The sequence below is a fragment of the Vombatus ursinus genome, unplaced genomic scaffold (genome assembly GCF_900497805.2).
Source record: "Vombatus ursinus unplaced genomic scaffold, bare-nosed wombat genome assembly UNPS02014821.1, whole genome shotgun sequence".
Classification (NCBI taxonomy): domain Eukaryota; kingdom Metazoa; phylum Chordata; class Mammalia; order Diprotodontia; family Vombatidae; genus Vombatus; species Vombatus ursinus.
Window position 1 is genome coordinate 1,247,083 of NW_020954599.1, and position 21,569 is coordinate 1,268,651.

At 39.6% G+C, this 21,569-nt stretch overlaps 1 protein-coding gene across 1 annotated transcript in view; it reads left to right on the forward strand.

Annotated features, from left to right (window-relative positions):
* The window catches only part of STPG2 (sperm tail PG-rich repeat containing 2), a 197,525-nt gene that overhangs the window by 112,069 nt on the left and 63,887 nt on the right, over positions 1-21,569 (forward strand). The window contains exons 10-11 of the mRNA XM_027837377.1: positions 1,718-1,881; positions 14,588-14,680. Of these exons, the coding sequence (XP_027693178.1) occupies positions 1,718-1,881; positions 14,588-14,680 (257 nt within the window). The remainder of the gene's footprint in view (positions 1-1,717; positions 1,882-14,587; positions 14,681-21,569) is intronic.

Consider the following 21,569-nt stretch of genomic DNA (forward strand, 5'->3'; position numbering starts at 1 on the left):
TGGTGAAAACTTTATTCAGTTGTGGCAATTGGAAGAAAACCTCATTGCATTGCTGGACCATTTCTGCCTGCTGCTACCTACACTTCACTAAGGTTATGCTGACCAGAAACCTGGTCAGATCCAAAGACTGATGAGTTCTCTTATAATTACACATCTCAAGCAACCCATATTTCTTATCTGAAAACTGGTCCCATACTGATCAATCAGTTATTGTTTCTATGTTCCTTCGATTGAGTACAGACACTTGTGGATCATGGAACCCCTCTTTTCTGATTTCAGGGAATTGTACCTGTTTGCTCTCCCCCTCCAAACTTTTAAAGTCCCTAATCTTTCATCCAGTTAGAAATCAGATTACCTAATTTTGTATCCTGGTTAATTCTTTTCTTTTAACTAAGAGGTCTTATTTGAGTAATCATTTTAATGTATAAAAATTTGTCTCCCCTTGTATTTGGGGGTCCAGCCCTAAGCTGAGGAGGTCTGGTTTCAATTTGTTATGCAATTGGCATGCATTGCTTAATACATCAATATGCTCAGAAGCTTGAAACTTTATGTTCTCAGTCATTTTATCTTTCACCTGCTAGAGGAGGCAGAGGGAAGTAGAATTTTATATCCTTTTGAACTAAAAGTTGTATCCTTTTGATTTCTTGTGATTAGATTTTTATTGTATTTTATACTCCACAAGTACCATTTTAACTCTTCAGCCTGAATCCTTAGAACTGCCTAGTTCAGACCTGGCCTGTCATACAAAGGATGTATTCTTAACCCAGAACATAAGGAAAAGAAGGCATGAAAAGAGGCCGTGTGATAAAATGGAATAAACATTGTATTTGGGTCAAGACCCAAGTCCAAATTATAGCTGCCATCTTTTAGCCTTATGATCTTTGGAAAATTACTTAGCCTCTCTGATCCTCAGTCTCTTAGTTTATAAATGACTTAGGTACCTGCATTACCTAACTCACAGGGTTGTTGTAAGGTTCAAATGAGAAAATGTACATAAAACACTTTGTAAACTATAAAATGTTATGTAATTATGAATTACTATTTTACAACATTATTTAAATGTCACTGGACCATTCCTGATTTGTTTTAGGAATGACATAAAGAACCATATGCTTATTTTCCTAACGTGAGTGAGCCTCATGGCTCAAAAATAAATGGTGTGACGTATCATGAAGGCCTTTTAACCCTATTTTCCTTAATAATATAGCATTGCAGCTTTTAAATTGAGCAAGTTTCCTAAGTAAAACCAATTCTTCATAATGTGGAACAGGGTACAAAAGAAAACATCATTGTTATTTGACAAATAAAAAGCTATGCCATGGTTACGTGGCCATGGGGAGAAACCTAAAGGAGACTGGCTGGGTGCCCTCCTCAAAGGGGGAGTTCTGGAGGGAACTGTCTGATCAGAAGGAAGAATCCCTGCGGGCAGAGGGGACTTCTGAAATATATATTCCAGGACTACAAGGAAATAGCACAAAAACAGTTGATTTCTGACTGACTGATAATTACATACAGAAATGATTGCTGTAACTGACAAGGCAGGTGCAGCTGTGTGTGTTTGGAAGTTATGCAGTATTTCTAATTGAATAATTTTAGCTTATCATTTATTTAAGCATATCTTCAGACTTTCTCCCTAATATATTTTTCACATCAGTATTCATTTCTAAAATAGCAATTGAAATATGTTATGACTTAAATGTTTGTAATGTCTTTTTAGGTCCTGGGTGTTATGATATTTTTAAGAAGAGTACTTCATTTGACTATTTAAAAGATCATTATATGCAGAGAACAACGAAAAGTGCATTTGGATCTTCTGTTCCTCGAACATTCCATTCTGTTAAAGAAGACAACTATGCAATTCCTGGGCCAGCTGATTATCAGGTAATCTGAGCCTACTGTTGTTTAAAAGAAGGCAAAACAGTGTTTTGGAATCCATCAGTGTATTAAGTTGTTATTTTAGTAACATATAATTTTAAGAGTACTTGGGGCATAGAAAAGATGCTTTAGAAATATGATTATAAATCAAATAGGTCAGGCTTGTCTGGTGGTTCAGGCTTCAAACTGGAATAAATTGATACATTTATAGTCTTTTTGTTGTTCAGTCATTTTTCAGTTGTGGCAAACTCTTCGTGACCCCATTTGGTAGTACCTTGGCAAAGCTACTGGAGTGGTTTGTGATTTCCTTCTCCGGCTCATTTTACAGATGAGGAAACTGACGCAGACAGAGTTAAATGCCTTACCCAGGGTCAAACATCTAGTAAGTGTCTGAGGCTAGATTTGAACTCAGGAAGTTCAAATTTCAGTCCTTGTTGAAACAGTCAAGTCTTACAGATAACTTCCCTGCCTTTTTGGGGAAAAAATAAACAAAAACTAGCACATTCTCTTTAATAGGATCTTAGGATAAATTAGCACATATTGCTCTTACCATAGTCTTCCCTGTGGTAGGAAAGGTCCTAAGAATTCTCTCGAGGATCATCTATGGCTTGAGGGCCGTTGCTGGACAGCTCTGACCTCAAGGATGCAAGAAGCCTGGCATAGCAATGTTGATAGAAAAGCTTATTTTGGGTAAAGGAAGAAGCGAGAAAGAGAGGCAAAAACAAACCGAAAACACAACCCAGAAGAAGCAATGTGATCATCCCCTGAAGGAGTGCACCACCAGAATGGCTGACCAGAAGTGAATAAAAAGTGGTAATCTCAGACCTCCCCACACCCTGCACCTTGGAAGGACTGAGTGGCGGACATCTGGGTGGTCGGTGATAGTGGGAACAGTTGACAGTGATTCTGCACATGTAAAGAGAGGATCAGCAAGCTGGCACAGTGGGTAAAGCACTCTGCTCAGAATCAGGAAGATCTGAGTTTGAATCCTGCCTTACCAGCTGTGTGACCCTGGGCGAGAGTAGACTCATTTTTCCATAAAAAGGTTTGAACCAATTCTTGATATGAAATTGCCTTAGGGTCTTTGGTAGAGCTTTCCAGCGGCCTGCACACAGACGCCAAAAGGAGCAGACCTCACCTACACTCGGAAGGTGCATTGCCATGACCAGTGGAGGCGAGGAAGCCCCAACCAACTGAACAAATGATGCATTCCTTATGAGCAGCCTTTTCCCATAAGGCTCGGCCAGGGAGAGCGTGGTCTGCAGGAGTTCACTTGGTGCTGACCTGGAAGCTGGCTAAGTCTGTGTCAGTGCTGTGGAATGGAGGAGCCCTGCTCTCTGCTTCACAACATTCACACTTGTTCTGTGGCTGTTTCCTCTTCACTTAGTAAGGAGGTGCTTTTTTTGGGGGGTGGGGTGGTGCTGCTGAGCTGGAACAGGCTCAAAGAAGAAACTCAATCTCTCTCTCCTTCCTGCTGGCTTAAGGCAGAAGGACAACTGTCTGAGCTTTGGAGGAATAGCGGAGGTAAGGCGAGGTGCCATCACCCCCTACCTGACCCTCACCAGGTCAGCCCTTGAGCATGTGGGTTCAAGGCATGCCAGTGTGCCTCCTGTTCTTTCCCTTGGTATGAGCCCTGTGAAATTCCAGGGTGGAATCCTTATCAGGTACGTTGGCAGCCAAGCTCATGTGAAGCACAGCCATGAGGAGTGACTTGCAAGGCCCAGACTTTCAAGGGTGGCACCACCCTTGAAACAAGGCAAGGTGGCATCATCTTCCTTGTCTCAAGTTACATCAAGCCAGATCAAGCCCTGAGAAGGGCAGGGGAGGGGAGAGAGGGGAAGACCACTTTAACTGGGTTTACTGTTTCTGTCAGGACCAGTGTGTTGGCCCCTCTAGTCTGTGGTTCTGAGCCCACAGCTGGTTCCATATTTTTAGCCCAACCTTATTCCACTGATCCTTTTCCTCTTTTACTTCATGTGACTGGCCCTAGTTAGAGCCTCCCACTTCTTGCATGTTTTGGAGGGGGTATTCAGGCAGAGTCACTGCCATGGGGAATGGGAGGGGAAAAGAAGGGGAAAGGGAGTGTCTGTTTATTGAGTGTCTATCATGTATTGGGCATTTTTAAACTCTGCATAGATAACTCATTTGATCCTCACAACAACCTGTAGGGCAAGTGCTGTTATCGTCCTGGGAAACTGAAGCAGATAGAGGTTTAAAGAACTTGCCCAGGGTCATACCAGCTAGCAAGTACCAGGCTAGATTTGAACTCGGGTCTTCTGACTCTAGTCCCAGTGTTGTATTGCCACCTAACTGAGCCCTCAGTCATAAGCCTGTGGGTTTAATGATATCGACTGCCATAGGTGTATGGCATTTGTTGGGTTTAGGGTAGGAACCTTGAGTGAGAGCTCTTAATATTAAAATTCTTTTGTGTTAATATATATTAAAAATCTTGTGTAGCATGGTTCTTTCTTCTTTTAGAATCAGCTGTATTTACTTTATGTCTGGTAAATATGTAACAAGCATACTCTGGCTTTCTCACCTTCAGGGTGTTACATGTGCTACCCAGGGTCCTAGGGTACCCTAAGGGGTTTGGGCGTTTTCTTTTCTGCTATCGGCGTGAACCCTCAAGAACTGAGTACCCTCATTCTTTGGTGTTAGTGACTAGCCCCTCAATTCCATTTAACCACCTAATATAAATTAGTTTTTGTAAAAAAGACTTTTACTTCAAAGATTTGGGAAGAGTAAAGTAATGTAAATATTTCCCACAATACCTCAAGGGCGTTCTCGCTCTCAATCACCTCAGTCTCTGAATTTGAAGGAGTTGGAGTGTGTGTGTTTGAGATTCACCAGTTTGGCACTTTCTTTAAAGAAGTACTTTAATTGTTTCCACTTAGTTTTAATTTCTTAAAATACATAATACATAATATAACATAATACGTAACAACACAATGAATCAATTTAGATAGCTGTAATTTTGGATTTTAGGGCTTGCCAAGAAGAATGTGAACGTGTTTTCCAAATTGCATTTTTATCAAATACAGTTATGATGGTAATGACAAGTGTATACTTAATTTAAATTATGTGTTGTCTTCACATTTTTTGCTTGTTAGTTCTCTTGTGATTTATTACAATTTTCATTAGAGTATTTTTCCCCCTTGATAGTGTTGATACTTTTTAGGCTGTTGCAAATTTTTTTGTAGTATTTCTATGTCTTTTGAAAAGAGTTAATTTACAACTTTTGCAAGAGTGGTAGAACGTGAAAAATAGCTTAAGATTACAAAATGATCAGGAGCGTTCCTTGTCCTACGCTCAGGGAATAAATAGCCAACTAGAGGAACTATACTGTAGAAGTGTTGATATTCTTGCTTTTTGCTAAATCAGAACACAAAAGGAATTACAGCTACTTGGAGGGATGGCTCAGAAGTTTTCTTTGAAGACACAAATAAAGGAACTGGTAGAATTGGTTTTATTGTGCATCCAAAGAATACAAAAAGCATAATTTTAAGGGGACATTTGGTCATCTTATAATACAGTGCTTCTGATGGGATAATCAACATGAAAATAACCATGACACATTGAGTAGGAGTGAGGAAGGAGCATATTCAGAAGTAAATGTGATATAAAAACACAAGGCACCAATAAAAAAATATTTGATTCAGTAGAACAATTGCTCTTTTTCCAAATAAAGGACTCTTTTCCAATAAAGTGTTTCCCATCTATACATCAGAATTAATTAAGGATTCTTGAAAGCTATTAACAACAAAGGTAACTTACCTCAAGTATTCCCTAACCATAAACAGCAGACAAGGCACAAGCCAAGGCATAGGTGTTCACCACTACCATGGAGAAGATCCAGTGCAGAGTTAGAGGTGAAGGGGAGTGCCTCGTGGATGGTTTTCTCCAGTTGTTCTCATTTTGGACAGCATCTTACTCTTAGTATCAAGCAAAGCACTCCAGAACTCTTGGAGGAATCCCTACCCTCTGAGTATAATTTGGTCTGACTATATGCTCAGGAAAGACCAAGTTAAAGAAGAGTATCTGTTTCCCAGATTACAAAATTCATGTAGAACTCATTCAGATACATATGTGTGTATATGTATATATATATATATGTATATATATGTATGTATGTATGCATATGTATGCATGCATGTATGTATGTACACACAGATGTATGTACATGTGTATACACACACCCACATGTATGTAAACACACGACCGTGTATATGGGTGTATACACATATATCCAAATGGATATATGTATACATGTCATATGTATGTATGTCTTGGCAGGGCAGCTAGGGGAAGCAGTGGGTAGAGCACTAGGCCTGGAGTCAGGAAGTTATTGGTGTTCAGTTGTTTCAGTCATGTCTGACTTTTCATGATCCCATTTTAGGTTTTCTTGGTAAAGATAGTGGAGTGGTTTGCCATTTCCTTCTCCAGCTCTTCTTACAGGAAGACTTGAGTTCAAATCTGCCCTCAGATACTTACTAGCTGTGTGACCATGAGCAAAGTCACTTAACTCTGTTTAACCACTCCAGTGTCTTTGCCAAGAAAACCTGAAATTGGGTCACAAAGAGTCTGATATGACTGAAATGACTGAACAACATCAACAAATATATCTTGGAAAAACAGTGTAAATGGATGAATTAGGCCAGAATTGATCAGGTAGAGGATGGGCCAGGTTGCCTTTAAGAAATTACAAAACTCCTTTCACGTCTCTAACCTTTCCTAAAATTAAAGGCCCATCTTTACTTTTTATATCAATCAGTCATCAAGCATTTAAAAGTGCCAGGTAGGTGCTAGGGATAGGAAGGAAAAAAGGGAACAGTTTGTGAGCCCAAGGAGCCTGCATTTCCACCAGGGGAGACAGCATTTCATGTCCTGCTGTGATATCCCCTCTGAGGCTCTTCTAATTTATATTCAAAAGTTGGAAGGCCAGAAGGGCCTCTGCTGTCAGTGTTCTGCTGCTCTCACAAGCTCTTACTTGTGTGCTTTGTTTGAATTAAGTTTGCCATCAGGCTTAATTAGCTCCTAGCAAAAGCAGTTGCCAAGGGGGCAGCTAGGTGGCGCAGTGGATAGAGCACTGGCCCTGGAGCCAGGAGGACCTGAGTTCAAATCTGGCCTCAGACCAACCATTTGACACTTACTAGCTGTGAGACCCTGGGCAAGTCACTTAATCCCATTTGCCTAAAAAACAAAAACAAAAACAAAGCAGTTGCCAGGATGGAATAGTAAAAACAGTTGGCATAAAACTCACCCCCCACCCAAATCCTGGGGTCCACTTTCTCACCATGCATACCGCATCTAAGGCGAAAGCAAACTAAACTTAGAGCAGAGTGGTAGTGGTTCATACATGAAGGACGCACAGTAGCCAACGCTTAACTCCTGATACTGGAGGTCTTCTGTAGGGGCCACCCTTTGGTGCAGCCCTGGGCTGGGCCCGCTGCTTTGCTGGGCTCTGGGTGTCTTCAGTCCACTGCCAACACTCTTCTCTATATGAGCCATCGTGATCCCCATGGTCAAGGTAGAAATTGACCCTCTTTTCTGTATCTGTCCTCCCTGTTTCTCTCTTTCACACCACATTCATTGTCTCAGACTGGCCCAGACTCTGTGATTACGTTGATTACGTTACCATGGAGAGAGAACGAGGGAGGTGAGAAAATTCTATCTCTGCCCCCGACTCCTGGCCCCCCAAGAGGGTTTCTCTTCAGGGGCCTGTTTTCTTCCTTCACTTTTGGCTCCAACTCTTGAATGAATGAACTCCAAAATCGAACTCTTCCACTGTTAGTTTGGTGAACTGCTGCTTATTTCTATAAAATCCATGGGCCCAAGAGGTACAACTGATTCTGTGGTGATGCCACCAGCCTTCACCCAATGTCCAAATATATAATCTTCTGGAGCTGATTAAAAATTTATATACATATTTATTATTTTGTGGTTGTAGGAAAATTCCCTATCAACTATTTTATACTTTGTATTTAGATCCTGGGGCTGTTGAGTGATTGATTCAGTGACTATACTAATTGAGGTAGGGAGTAAAACCTTTTTCCTTATACTGACTACATTCTGGGTCTATGTGATTAATTAAGGTGGGATACAGGCCCCTTCCCCCTAGTATTTTTCGAAAAAAAAATACAAAATAAATACAAGGTAATTTTGGTAAGGAGGGCTCTAGTAGCTGAGATTAGAAAAACTCCAAGCAGAAGTGAGCTGAACCTCAAAAGATGCAAGAGATTGTACTAGCCTGAGGGGAGGAGGAAGTATGGATTCAAAGATGAAGTGTTATATGTAAGGAACAGCAAGAAAGCCATTATTTTATTGGAGTTGTTACAGTCCTGAGAATCAAGAAACTCTATGGTTTTCCAGGGCAAAAGTGAGTGTCACGTAAAGGGTAATAAAGAGGTGCCCGTTTGGCTTATCACACAGAAGATAAAGAAATGGACGATCAGGAAAAAAAGGGGGGGGTCTTCTTGTGAAAGTAAGAGCAAAGTGTCTGCTTGTTCCACTGGTGTCCCTGTGATCTCTGGAGAAAGTGGGGAGAGTCCCCAGAGAAGCAGACTTCCTTTGGGGAATTTAAAGTAGCGCACGGACAAGAATCTCACGCGACAGATAAGCATGGATGTGTTTAGAGCTTCATAATCTGAGAGGCAAGATCAGAGATGCATTTGAGTATTTGAGAGTTTATTTTGCTGACAGGATATCTAGAAACAAGCAGTATGGAGCTGTCTCAAAAAGTAAACATGAAAGTGGCTTTCTAATAAATGAAAACTTTGGGCCCCTGACGACTTATCTTGTTCTCTTCTTATCTTTTCCTAAAAAAACAAAAGATAAACAACCCCCCCTGAAAAACCCCACTACATTCTTTGCACCAAAATATAATATTGCTAGTGACTCAGCAATTAATAAGGTGATTATAATGTATGTCTCCACATAGATATATTATCATAGCATATAATCCTTTGGGGTTGCATATTGCAAAACATCTGTCATTTATGCTATTTCTTTTTATATTCTTTAGATATTATTGCTTACCACAAATTTAAAAAAATATTTCCCAAGAAATATATTTTCCATTTAAATCTGTTTTTTGTTCTGTTCTATGTTTTTTTAACCCCCTGAACATTCTCTTTTCTTATTTCTATTGTCTTCTCTAGTGTGCCTGATTTATTTTCCTCTTGTTTTCTGTCATCTGCAAATTTCATTTATCCACTGTTACTTTCTCTACTAATTTATTATGAAGATTCTAAAATAACAAAGAAAAATCCTGATGACCATAAGCATCCAGTAACATTTCTTCAACGAATTAAATTGCTTTTAAAATAACTTTTAGGGTTTGCCTGATTCTTTAATCTTTGAAAGCCCATTCTGGGCCATAGAAGTATATTTATATTTTAAGTATTGCTTGAGACTCGCTAGTCTTCCTTGCATTGCAACCCTCTAATTTCAGTAATTTTAAAACAGAGAGAATAGGTGCATCTCACTGTGATTCCTCTGGGAAACGTAATTCCCAAAGTGCCTGCCCACTTTAAAGCAATTATGTGCTAATGGTTCATGTGCCATCTAGCTAAAAAAAAAAATTCACTAAAATGTGAAGGAATAGGAAATAAAAAGCATTACTCTTTACTATAAATATCCTGTATTTTCCATATATACATAATGATGACTGAAGATTAATATCTGTATAACTATGGTTATAACTTTTATCAGTATGCCAATTTACAGAAAATTTCCTAAACTGCAAAATAAAAGTGAAAGATGTCCTATCAACACATTAAAAGTTAAAGATTCTTCACGAATTCCCCAGACCACATTACTTGCATGAAAATAATAGTGTCAGTAGAAATACTGCAAAGATAAGTTATTTTGATACTTCAAGAGATATATGCTAACACCTAACTTCTAACTGAACACCATACAAATTACTCTGGCTAAGATTGTCCAGATTTGCAGTTTTTCACATAAAAAAGCTTCAGAAAAGATTACTTTTTCTGTTTTTGAATCACCAGTTATAAAAAATGTTAGGATAAAAATACCATTGAAAGCATTCTTAGTGCTTATAGTCTGAATAGAGGTGATTTTAAATGTAAGCCATTTAAAAGGTGAATTACTGTAGGTTGTTAAAAGTAGAATGGAGGTGGGGGATGTAACTACATTTTTATTATATATTATCCAGAAGACTTAAGATGAAGATAAAAAATTCTGAAATGTGAGTAATGAGAATACTAATGGTGAGATAATTTTTGAAAGGGTGTAGGAAACCTATCTACTCAGAAGTCATGTGCTATAAAAAAATTCGAATCATGCATAATGTGTTTTTAGTATTCAGTTAATAGTTATGACTAGATTATATGATTAATCATGCAAGATGAGTTAAATCAAGAGAATATAGATTCCAACTACAAGGATATGTTGGGTTTCCAATCACTGGCAGATATAGGAGGGCAAGACTGAGGCAATGATATTTTCTGGCTGCTATCCCAATTGCTTCACATGTATGTCAACATTAAGTTAGATGTCTGGGGACAGTGTACAACTTGTTTTGAATTAAAGCCAAGGATGAGAATAGATATGGCTACAGCAAAAACACAGAGATAATGTTTAGTTTATGCAGTGACTCTACAATATTTCCAGTGTCTGTGAACCCTTTTTTCAATACAATATCAATGATATTGTTAAACAAAATGATAATCATCTACTTTTGTTAAATTTTCATTTATTAATGAGAATCAGCTTCATTATCAGAATAGTTTGAACAATCCTGTTCTACCTTTGGAAACATCTATTTGCCAAAATTGAAAAATGGGAATTCAACAAAGACAAGTTGAATTCCAGGGATATGCTATCTCCACATGGAGGGTGTGGATCTATTTCTATAAAGTCTAAGTGCTATTCCACTCCATGTTTAGGACTAATTCTAAAGAATTTCTTCTGGTTTGTGCCATTAATCTCCCATTTTTCTAGCCTGATGACTTACTTAAGAAAAATTACTTCTGGTCATCCATAGCTGAGGGGACATTTGAAGAAGTAAAATGTTGGTTGGTGTCTGTATCCATTCTTTCATATCCTGATTCCACAGAAATAATTCACTATGTAAACCAGTGCTTATCTGAATGGTGACAGAGACCTTGCTTTCTCAGCCCATTTTAGATCTAGCTTTTTCATCCCTTTACAACTCCTGAAAACCCAGACAAATAAAATTGCATAGTCTGGAAAAAGGAGTCCAAAGACTATAATGTGGAACAATGGAAAGTGTTGAATTTGGAATCACAGTCCCTGGGTTCTAATCCCATCTCAAGGTGGATGTCTCATAGTCACACACATCCATAACAAAGCTCATTATCCCTCCTCCCACACTTTTCTCTTTTGAATTTTCCTGTTACTTTTGAGGGGATTGCTGTCCTCCCATTCACTCAGGATTACAACCTTACTGTCATACTTAACTTTCCTGTCTTTCTCACCCCATATATCCAATCAGTTACCTAATCTTATAATTTATTTTTCTGCAACATCTTTCATGTATGTCCCTTTCTTTCCTCTCACTTAACCAGCGCCATATTTCAGGCCCTTATCACCTCATAACTGGACTGTTGCAGTAGTCTTCTATTTAATTTCCTAATGTCAAGTCTCTCCTCACTCTAATTTATATTCCACTCAGCTGCCAAAACGATTTCCCTAAAGTCTAGCTCTGACCACCACACTCCTACATTCATTAAACTCTAGTGGTTCCCCATTATCTCCAGGACCGAATATAAAGTCCTTTGGCATGCAAAATGCCTCATAACTTGACCCTTTTTTTACACCCTTCCATGCACTCTTTGATCCAGCTGCATCAGACCACTCGATGTTCCTGAAAACTGATTCTCTATCTCCTGATTTCATGACTTTGCGCTGACTGTTCCCTATCTCTGGGATGCAAACCCTGCCAATGCAACTCTGACCTGGTTATCCTCATCTCCTTCCCAAGTTAATCTTGGACTCTTCCCCTGGAACTACCCTAGGCTCTGATAGGTGACCTTTCCATTATACATTACCCAGAACCAGGCCCCCATTAATGTTTCATGAACATTAGCACCAAACTATTCCATAGCACCCCAAGCCCCTTTCCATCTCCTTTCTATGAATTGTCTTCCCCTGTTAGAATGTAAGCTCCTTGAGGGCAGAGACTGTTCTTGTTTGCTTATCTTTATACCCCCAACACTTCACACTGTTCTTGGCACCTAGGAAGCACTTGATGAATGCTTTATTTATCAATCCATTCATCCATCCATCTTACAATTCCTGATATCCTTTAACATTCAAGTCAAGTGCCTCCAGGAGGCTGTGGCTAGTACCATACCCTCTCAGGTTATCTTCCTTGTGTTCTGTAGTAATCGTTTATGTTCTGATTTACAAATGTCATCTGCCTTATTAGAATGTAAGGTCCTTGAGGGAAGGCCCTACTTTTGTTTTCAGTCAGTATCCCTGCACATAGCATAGTGTTTAACATATAGTAAATGCTTAATACATGCTAGTTGATTGATTGATTGAAATAACCAACAAACTGGATAAAAGAATCAGGATACAAAATTTTTTTGATGGGACACTGAAGTGAACTAAAAAAGATGAAGTTTAAGAAGAATATATGTAAAATCTTAGATTTGGGAAAACATTATTAGGCTATAGTTTGTATGAAAAAAAAAAACAAACCTGGGGGTTTTAGTGGATTGCAAGAACATTGTATGACTGCCAAGAAAGCCAACACGACCTTGGACTACACTGCAGGAGATTCCGTGTCAGATAGTCCTGCTCTGTGCTACCCTAGTCAGACTGCATGTGGGGTGTGGTGTTCAGTTTTAGATATCTTATTTTAGGAAGGACATTGATATGCCAGAGAATATTCAGAGGAGGAGGATGAAGGATCTTGAGTTCAAGACATATTGATACTGCTTGAGGGACTAGAGATAGTTAATCTACAGAAGAGAAGTCTTGAGGGGATAGATAAGTCTTCAAATATTTAAAAAAGCTGTCATGTTAAATAATAACAAGCTTTGTAAATCAATTTGAGGTTTGCAAAGTGCTTTACAAGGATTATCCCATTTGACTCTTACAACAGACCTTTGACAGATGAGGAAACTCATCTGAGAGGGGTTAAGTGACTTGCTGGGGGTCACAGAGCTTTAAGTGTCTGAGGCAGGATTCAGACTCTGGGCTTTTCAGTTTTCAGTTGAACACTCTTTGTACTGCCCCCCCTTAACTGCTTCTGATCTTAGAGATGGACTTGACTTGTCCAATTTTGACCTAGGTGACAGAAGTAGGACTAAAGGTTGGAGGTCAAAGAGTGGCAAATTTAAGGTTAATGTAAAGGAAATTTTTCTCATAAAGAGCATCCGAAAGTGGAACGAGCTGACCTGGGAGGTCGTGGCTTCCCTTATACTGGAGCCCTTCAAACAAAGGCCGTGTCACCACTTGTTTGGTGAGTCATGGTGGAGTTCTTTTTTGGGGACTGGGGTGGAGTTATAGTCTGAACTAGTTGGTCAGTAAGTTTTTTTTCCCTAGCTCTGAAATTCTGTGATTGTTTGATACTTTAGACATCTTTTAAGAAGGAGGATGAAATTAGGCCTGTGACCGCATCAAGAAAGGGAGTGATGGGACTAAGGGTAGGGCCTGGAAAACCTAACTCGTCTCAGTTGCACAATCTCAGAGTTAACTGCTTGTTTCTCCTTTGCTGCTCAGTGATTGTGTATGTTTCACCCGTCGCTCATTCATGGAACTGTCTGCTATGTGGTTCTTGACCTTGGCATTCCTGGCACTCCCTTTTCCAAACACCTAACTCTTGGGTGCCCTGTGAATGAACCAGCAATGAGACTTTGACCTTGCTTGCTACCTGTTTGATGCTGCTTGAGTTCGTTTTATCTCTCAGCAGACATAGGTTCAGTAGTGTCTTATCAGCCCCGTCTTATGGGGCTCCTATGTCTGGGAGCTGTTAACCCTGCAGTTCTCTTTGCTCCTCACCCTTTGGTGTCCTTCAAGTCTCAGGCTTCCTGTGCAACAAGGCAGCAACAGACTACTTAACACATTAAATTGCCCCTGTCATTTAACACCCTGCTGTTTAAAAGGAATTAACATAGATAAGTTCATATCAGGTCACCCCAGATGATCATTTAATCTAGCTAAATTATTATTATGACCACGTGTTTATTTCTTAGGCTAGTTTATATGAATAAAGACTTGATTGGATTAGCTAATTATGTTAAGATTATTTGTACCTGAGACAAATACTTAATGCATATAAATTCTAACTTTTGAATTAATACCAAACTACAATGCATCTCTAATTCTTTTAAACAATATATGCCAAATAATTCTGTTTGTCAAGGTAAACTTATTTTGACTTTCCTTTATATTCATAATTTTTAAAGTTTTTAGTTATGTAGACTCTAAGGAAACTTGGAGATCATGTCTTCTAGCCTCCCTCATTTACAGTTCAATAAACTGATTCCTATTGTGGTTTAATGAAGTTGTTTAAGGTCTCTTAAGGTCTCTTATGGCAGAGCCATTTTTCTCCAAGAAATATCTCTTTATTGTCTTTGAGTTTATTTTTTAGATTTTTCTAATTAATAAAGTAATATTGATAACATGTGACAGTATGTAATATTTGTATTCCCAATTAAAACTGATTTTTTTAACGATTCATTTAAACTAATTTTAATGTGTTCTTTGGCATTGACAGATTAGAGAAAGGCCTCAAGATTCATGGAAGATGAATAAGGAATCAGCTTCTTTCCTGTCAAAAGTAGAAAGAAGAAGTAAATTATTAGTTACGGTGAGATAACTCTATGAAAATTAAATCTGTTTGTAACCTAAGAGGTTGAGAGAAGGTGGTATATATACTTCTGGGCATTATTTTGGACCTACAGACCCTTCTTTGAATCTACTGGTTTCTTTGATATTTGCATATTTCTTTAAGATTATAAAGAACTGTCCATTCTTCTGAAGCCCAATATAAATTCATTACATGCTCTCTGAGAGAATTGTACATGATAGAAGGGAATCTCCTCTTCTTTCCATGATAAGGAATCAGATATGCCTGGGACAGAGGGAGGATTGAACTAGTGTAAGAATGGAAAGACTTAAAATTCAATTCAAATTACCCCCTAAGATTGAATTTCTTCAATTTTCTTTTTATATGTATCTATAATTCCAGTGGTTCTCAGTATTTTTATATCTCTTTTTCTATGAAACTTTAAAAAAAGATGTTAACATTTTTGACTAGATAAATATTCATTTTTAGCCATCTACCTAATATTGAGTAATTTATAGTGGATGAAGCATGAAAAAAGAATAGTAATGATTTTGGTTTCTTTCCATTCCATTTATTTTAAGGACAGGATAGATAGAAACAATAATGTTACTACATCCTATCCTTTCTGAGGTGGGAGACAGTGGTACAATGTGGTATAAACTTCAAACATAACTGAAGTTTTATGAAATAGTGGTTGTGTTTCTGTGTTTTGTTGAGACTGGGTTTATACTCTATTCATTTGACACTTTTAATTATCACTACACATAAGTTATACTTAACAGTAAAAAAATAAAATAGGGTCACTGTTGTGAAACATGATTCAGGAAAGGCTCTTCCTGTTAAAGTGGCTTCTGCTCTAAACTCATATCTGGGGTTTAAACTGAGGATGACCTGATCCCAAAGAGATGGGAATCAGGCTTCCCTTACTCCCTCCAGCTAGTTTTGTCCTGACTCCAGATTAAAACTCTAGGGGAAAGTCTCTAAAACAAAGCTTAGGTACGGTTTGTGTCTAAGTTCTCCCTGAAAATGGAAGGAACAGAGGATAACAGAGTTATCAGAGGAAGGGCGCTTCTGGGAAGGACATTCAATATACAGACAGGCATCAGGTATAGGGATGTTATTTATTTCCTCCTCACACAACAGACTCATAAACACACATTAATAAATATAATATATACATATTAATAAATATAGAAACAAAACAATTACTTAGCATATGCATTATACTTTCTTCAAAGGTGTTTTGTGCTGAACCAGACATTCCTCTTTCACTTCAAACTTGTGATACCTGAGCAATTCATAAGGTTCACATTTCCTGACCATGCAAGTGTATCTCTTTAGTCATTTCAGGGTCCTCTTGGGGGTCGGCTCCTTCTCTTTGAAACAGGAATCACCTCCCAATGGGCACTCAGCGTTGACTGCCCCGATGCAGGTACATGGGAACACAGGAGCTCATGAGGTAGATGCTAAGACTCAGAATACTTGTTCCGCAGGGTCGCTGTTTGCAGACCTGGACTCAAGGAGGAAACACAAAGGGCAAGAAGAAGGTAGCATGGGACTCGAACTAACGAGGCAGGCACACGATTCCACTGTGTGGTGCTTGAGCTGTGGGGTCCACGACAGAAACCCCTTCACTCTCATACTGGAAATTCAAGTCAGAGCTGGCAGAATCTCAAGGTCTTGTGCTTGTATTGAAAGGGAGAGCCTTTCGTTAGCTCTTTTTATGTCGCACAGAGTGAGTGGTTTTCTTGGTTCAGTCACTGATCACTGAATAATGGAGACTGAGGCACCAACCAAGAATCGTTATGTTGCACGTGACCTTTAGCTCGGGGCCGGAGCCTGACTCCTACAGAGGGAGCCTCGCACGTGCCTCTCAGTAGGGGTTGGGCACCGGGGACGTAGGGGAAGGCACTTCCTCGTCTTTGGGTCAGAAACCGAACTGTCCTGCGTGAAAATTTCTCCCATGATCGCTTTGGGCGTGTAGAAAACACACTTCTCCGGTGGATTCCTGACAGTACATGTGGCAATCCACATGGAGTTGCAGGTAAAAATGATCTCTCCAGTAGGATCCTGGAAAATTGCGGGATGTTTCGAATGGAGGTTCACTTGTCGGTACAGCAAGCAGGCTAACCCAGAAAGAAAGAAAACAAACTCCGATGAGTCCTGAAAATGTGTGGGCATCCCCAAAAGGAATTAAGCCCTTGGAGTTTATTCTGATCATTCTTGAGCATCCTGGACTAGCCTCCAAGATGTGCCTTTCGGCCAAAGGGACTCCTCTCCCGCAATGGACTTTGGCGCTGCCATTATGCAGTTACACGCTCATCCCACGGTAGAACTCCGGGTAAAATCTCCAAGGCAGAGCTTTAGCTTGGCTTATGTCTAGGGTCTTCCCTAAAGGTATTGGCTGGCTCCCTGCTAGGAAGGGTACTCAACGTCTAACCATAATGCCCAATATGAAAGTAATGTTTGTTGCAAAAAAACAAAAACACTCCTCCAGTGCCCTCTACCCAAAAGCCTTCAAAAACAAACCAACAGTTGCTTTATGGTAATTGAAGTCAAATTTGGCAAAAAATAATTTAAATGCAAACAAAAAGAAAACTTTAGATGAACTATTGAGGAATGATCCGAATTTACAGTCCAGTATGGTTACCGGATTGGTAACCATTATTGATAATCATTTACCTTGTTTTATTCAAAGATTGGCAGACCATAAGTTTAATAGGGAGGATTACAAATAACACTATGCTCTGTAAAACCTTTTTGCAATAGTTTTAAAGTAATTATATATATTTTGCAGGGATGGAAAAGCCAGGAGCTATGTAATAGGAAGTTTGTCTTTAGTTATTTTTTCTGCTGTAATTACCCTAGGATACCTTTCACTCCATTGTCTTCTCAATATTAGTCTATGCCTTTTCCCCCTTTCTCTCCATCCCTCTCTATCTTTCCCTTTTCTACCCTTTTCTCTATTTAATTTCCCCAGTTTTAATGTGAATGATGCAGAATGGACCCTATTTGTATAATCTTATTTATATTATCTGTGTTCCTTTGACATGTGACCAATGTATATTTACATATGCACATTTTAGGTGGTACTAAAAGAACTTTACTAAAGGTTGCTACCTTTTAAAAGTTATGTGATCTCATATATCTCTTTCCTAGACACTAATGTCACAGTGACTTTTCTCCTTCTAAAAATTCCCAACTGAAGGGCCTCAGTATTTACTTAGTATGTAATGATGACCATATGCTTAGAAATTTAGGCTTCTGGTCTTGTTAAATCGATGACTGCATTAAGTGTGCCAGTGGCAGCAGATTTCTGTAAATGAGTATAATTCTGCAGGCAGTCTTATCTTAGAATCTAGAACAAGAAGGGACCTGACCACCTTATCCAGTGCAGTCCCTTCATTTTGTGAATGTGGAAGCCAGTGTCCGGAGAGGTGCCTTGCCTGGGCTCACCTAGCTGCAGTCTGAACCCAGGTCTTCCATTTGCAAAATGTAGTGCTTTTTCCATTCCACTCATTGCCTTAGAGAATAGTTGTGAGAAGAGTGCTTTGTGAATCTTAAAGGGCTGTACCATTTTTAAATACCTCTGAATACAGAGATGAATTATTAGAATATTTTTAAAAATTGCTATGTACAGTTTATTTCTGAGTATTTCAAGTGAGGAGGTTAATCATTTTATGTCACGATTTGTCTAGTCATGTTTCACTCACAAATCATCAAGAAAGCAGCTTTAGCATTATTTATAACAGCATTTAAACATAGAAGGGATGTATTTAGTGACATTGATATCAGAGAAGCTTGGAGCTTTAATGATTAAGTTAAGTTAAGGTGCTGTATCCTTTATCCCACATTTCCTTCATTCTACCTCACCCCCACGTGCCACTTATCAGCTCCTAAACAAAAACTGCTAGATATAAAAGCGAGTATCATATTTCAAGTTGCTTAATTTCAAGAATGACTTAGTATGTATGTGTCTGTGTGAGTGTGTCTGTGTATCTCTCAGTGTGTGTGTGTGTGTGTGTGTGCGTGTATACAAAACACAGAGGGAGGAGGTTTTGGCTAAACCCACAGCATCTATTCACCCACCTGTTTTTGTTCTGTACCCTATCATGTCATTTGAACCAAGCTCAGTCCCATGCCACCTGTCCTAGCTGTTGATGGGCACTCTCTTATATTCATTGAATCGTTATACCTCTCCCACTCTGGTGGCCCAGGGAAGATACTAATTATAGTAAAAAATATGTCACATGAGTCAGAGGTTCCAAACTAAAAGGAGAAAGTAACAAAGGTACTCAGTGTGAACTGTGAATTAGATGTGGGACAGATCATTTATTCTTAGTCACAAAAAGGAATAGTAAATATAATAGAATTGTAGTGTATATTATTAGAATGATTAGAACAGATTTCAGTTAATTAACGTTTAACTGCTGGTTCACTCAGTTGGGAGGTGAACATTTAAGCCTCATTAGGGCAATAAAGCCTTTTTGAAATACTGCTAAACATGTTTTATATTTTATCTAGACACAGTTCTGTCTGATTAGACTTTGGCCATTCTTCTTTCTCTTGGTTGCCACGAGATACAGAAGCTCCAGCCTACTTCTGTTGCTGCTGCATCTGCAGTCAACTTTTGGTGGATTGTAATTTGCTTGCCATGCCGTATTTACAGACCTCTGGGTTTTTCACGCTCACAAGGTCATTTGCTCAATAAATGAAGCTCAAGAGAGGAAAAGACTACCAGTGACTCTGGAGCCATATTCTGGGGTTTTGGACTCCTGCTGCAACTGCCGTGGGGGAAGATAGAGAGGGATCCTTTTCTTCTCACCCCTTGTTGAAGTCACATCATGCTACCTGAGGACTGCAACTGAGAGGGCTCAGTCAGAAGCTGTCATTCTATTATTAACCTTGCTCATATTTTAGTGACAAAATGGAGGCCATTTGTGGAGGGCTCCCTCTTCTCCCCTTCTCTTCATCTCACATCACTCAGATGCTTTCCTCCATTATCTGCTCCTTCAACCCTGTCTCACCTGAAGAGATGGCACTTTGCCTTGCCAACCCTCCTACGCACACATTACCCCATTTTATCCCACATTCTCCAGCAGATTGCCATATCTCTCCTCACTTTCGTGGCTGAACTCTTTGAGAATGCCATCTATAAATAATGCTTCCATTTCCTTTTCTCTCTCTTTTTAACTCTCTGCTGTCCTGCTCCCAGCCTCATCATGCAATTGAAACTGCTTTCTCTAAAGTTTCCAATGATCTCTTACAACCTAGTCATCATCCTTGACTCCATCGCTCTTTCTCGCCTCCCATATCCCATCTGCTTCCATGTTCTGTCTGTTTTACTGTTAATACCATCTTTTCTCCTCTGACATTGCCAGCACCCTGATGAGACCCTCATCAACTCATGCCTGGACTGTTCGAGTAGCTTGCTGGTTCATTTCCCTGACTCATGTTCCTCCCGACTCTAGTCTATCCTACACTTAGCTGTCAAAGTGATCTTCCTAGAATTTAGGTCTGACCATGTCCCCTCCTTGTTCAATAAACTCCAGTGTTGCCTTACCTGTAGTATTGAAACATAAAATCCTCTATCTGGCATTCAAAGCTCTTCACAACCTCCCTGCCTTCTACCTTTCCAGCTCCATGTACTCTGTGATCCAGTGACACTGGCTTCCTTGCCATTCCTTGTGTAATACTTTCCATCTCCAGGCTCTAGGAATTTTCAGTGGCTGTCCCCAGTGCTCGGAATACCTTCCCTACTCTTTTTCACTCCTGGATTTCCTGACTTCCCTCAAGTTCTAGCCAAAATCTCACCTTCTACAAGATGTCTTTCTTCATTTCCCTCAATGTTAGTGCCTTCCCTTTCTTCATTATTTCCAATTTATTCTGTAAGTATCTTATTCATGCATAGTTCTTTTCATATTATTTCTCCAATTAGACTGAGTTCCTTAAGAACAGGGAATATCTTTTGCCTTTCTTTGTATCCCAGCTGTTATCACACAGTGCTTGGCACATAGTAGGCACTTAGTAAGTGCTTACTGACTGCCTAAATGACCGAAAGCATCCTGATGATTCCCTCTTCATGGAGGCTGCCTATAACCATTGCATTTAATTAGCAGAGACAATGCAGGCTTTGCCAGTGTAAATGAGACAGGCTGCAGAAAAATCTAGTAGTTGAGGAAGAAAGACATCTAAGTCTTTTGGTTAGCATTGTCTTGGTAACTTGGATGTTTTCTTCACATGTTCTGTTGAAGAGCTGAACCTTTGGCAAGGCAGCCAGGAAAGTAAATGTTCTGTGTGCATCTTTTCCTTTCTTTTGGATATCTTGGGTGTGGTGGTCCTATGGTAGCCTTGAAGTTGGGACACAGCCACACTGTAGGATAGAGCCTGGGATGAATTCAGGTTCAGTAGCCAACTGCAGGTCGACATATGTGTTCTGAGCCTCCATCCTCTTCATTTAGGCTGCTGTAGCACCGGACATTATACCTTTCAGCTGAGATCAGATTTATTTTAAAAGATGCACACGCCTCTCATTTTTCTCATGTTTGTCACGTGTTTGTTGTTTACATTTGAGATTTGTGTAGGGTGACTAAAATGGCAAAAGCTGCAGTTTCAGTCCATTAGGTTGGCATTACAGTGCTGCCGTCTGGGTGCCAACGTTCCCGGGTGCGAGTGCCCAGGCGGGCAGGAGCTTTGGGGCTCGGGCTTTATCTCTGTGTGTCTTGCTCAGCACTTGCTTCCTCATTTCTTTCTCTGCCGTGATGAAGATGGCAGCCGGCTAGCCGTCGCTGCTGTCCTTTGCTTGTCAGACTCATTTTCTGAAGTAATGGAGTTAGACGGGTCGATAGAAAACTTAGGGAGACTGCACCATATAATGAGGACCTGGGGAGGAGTGTGTGAATGCACAGGG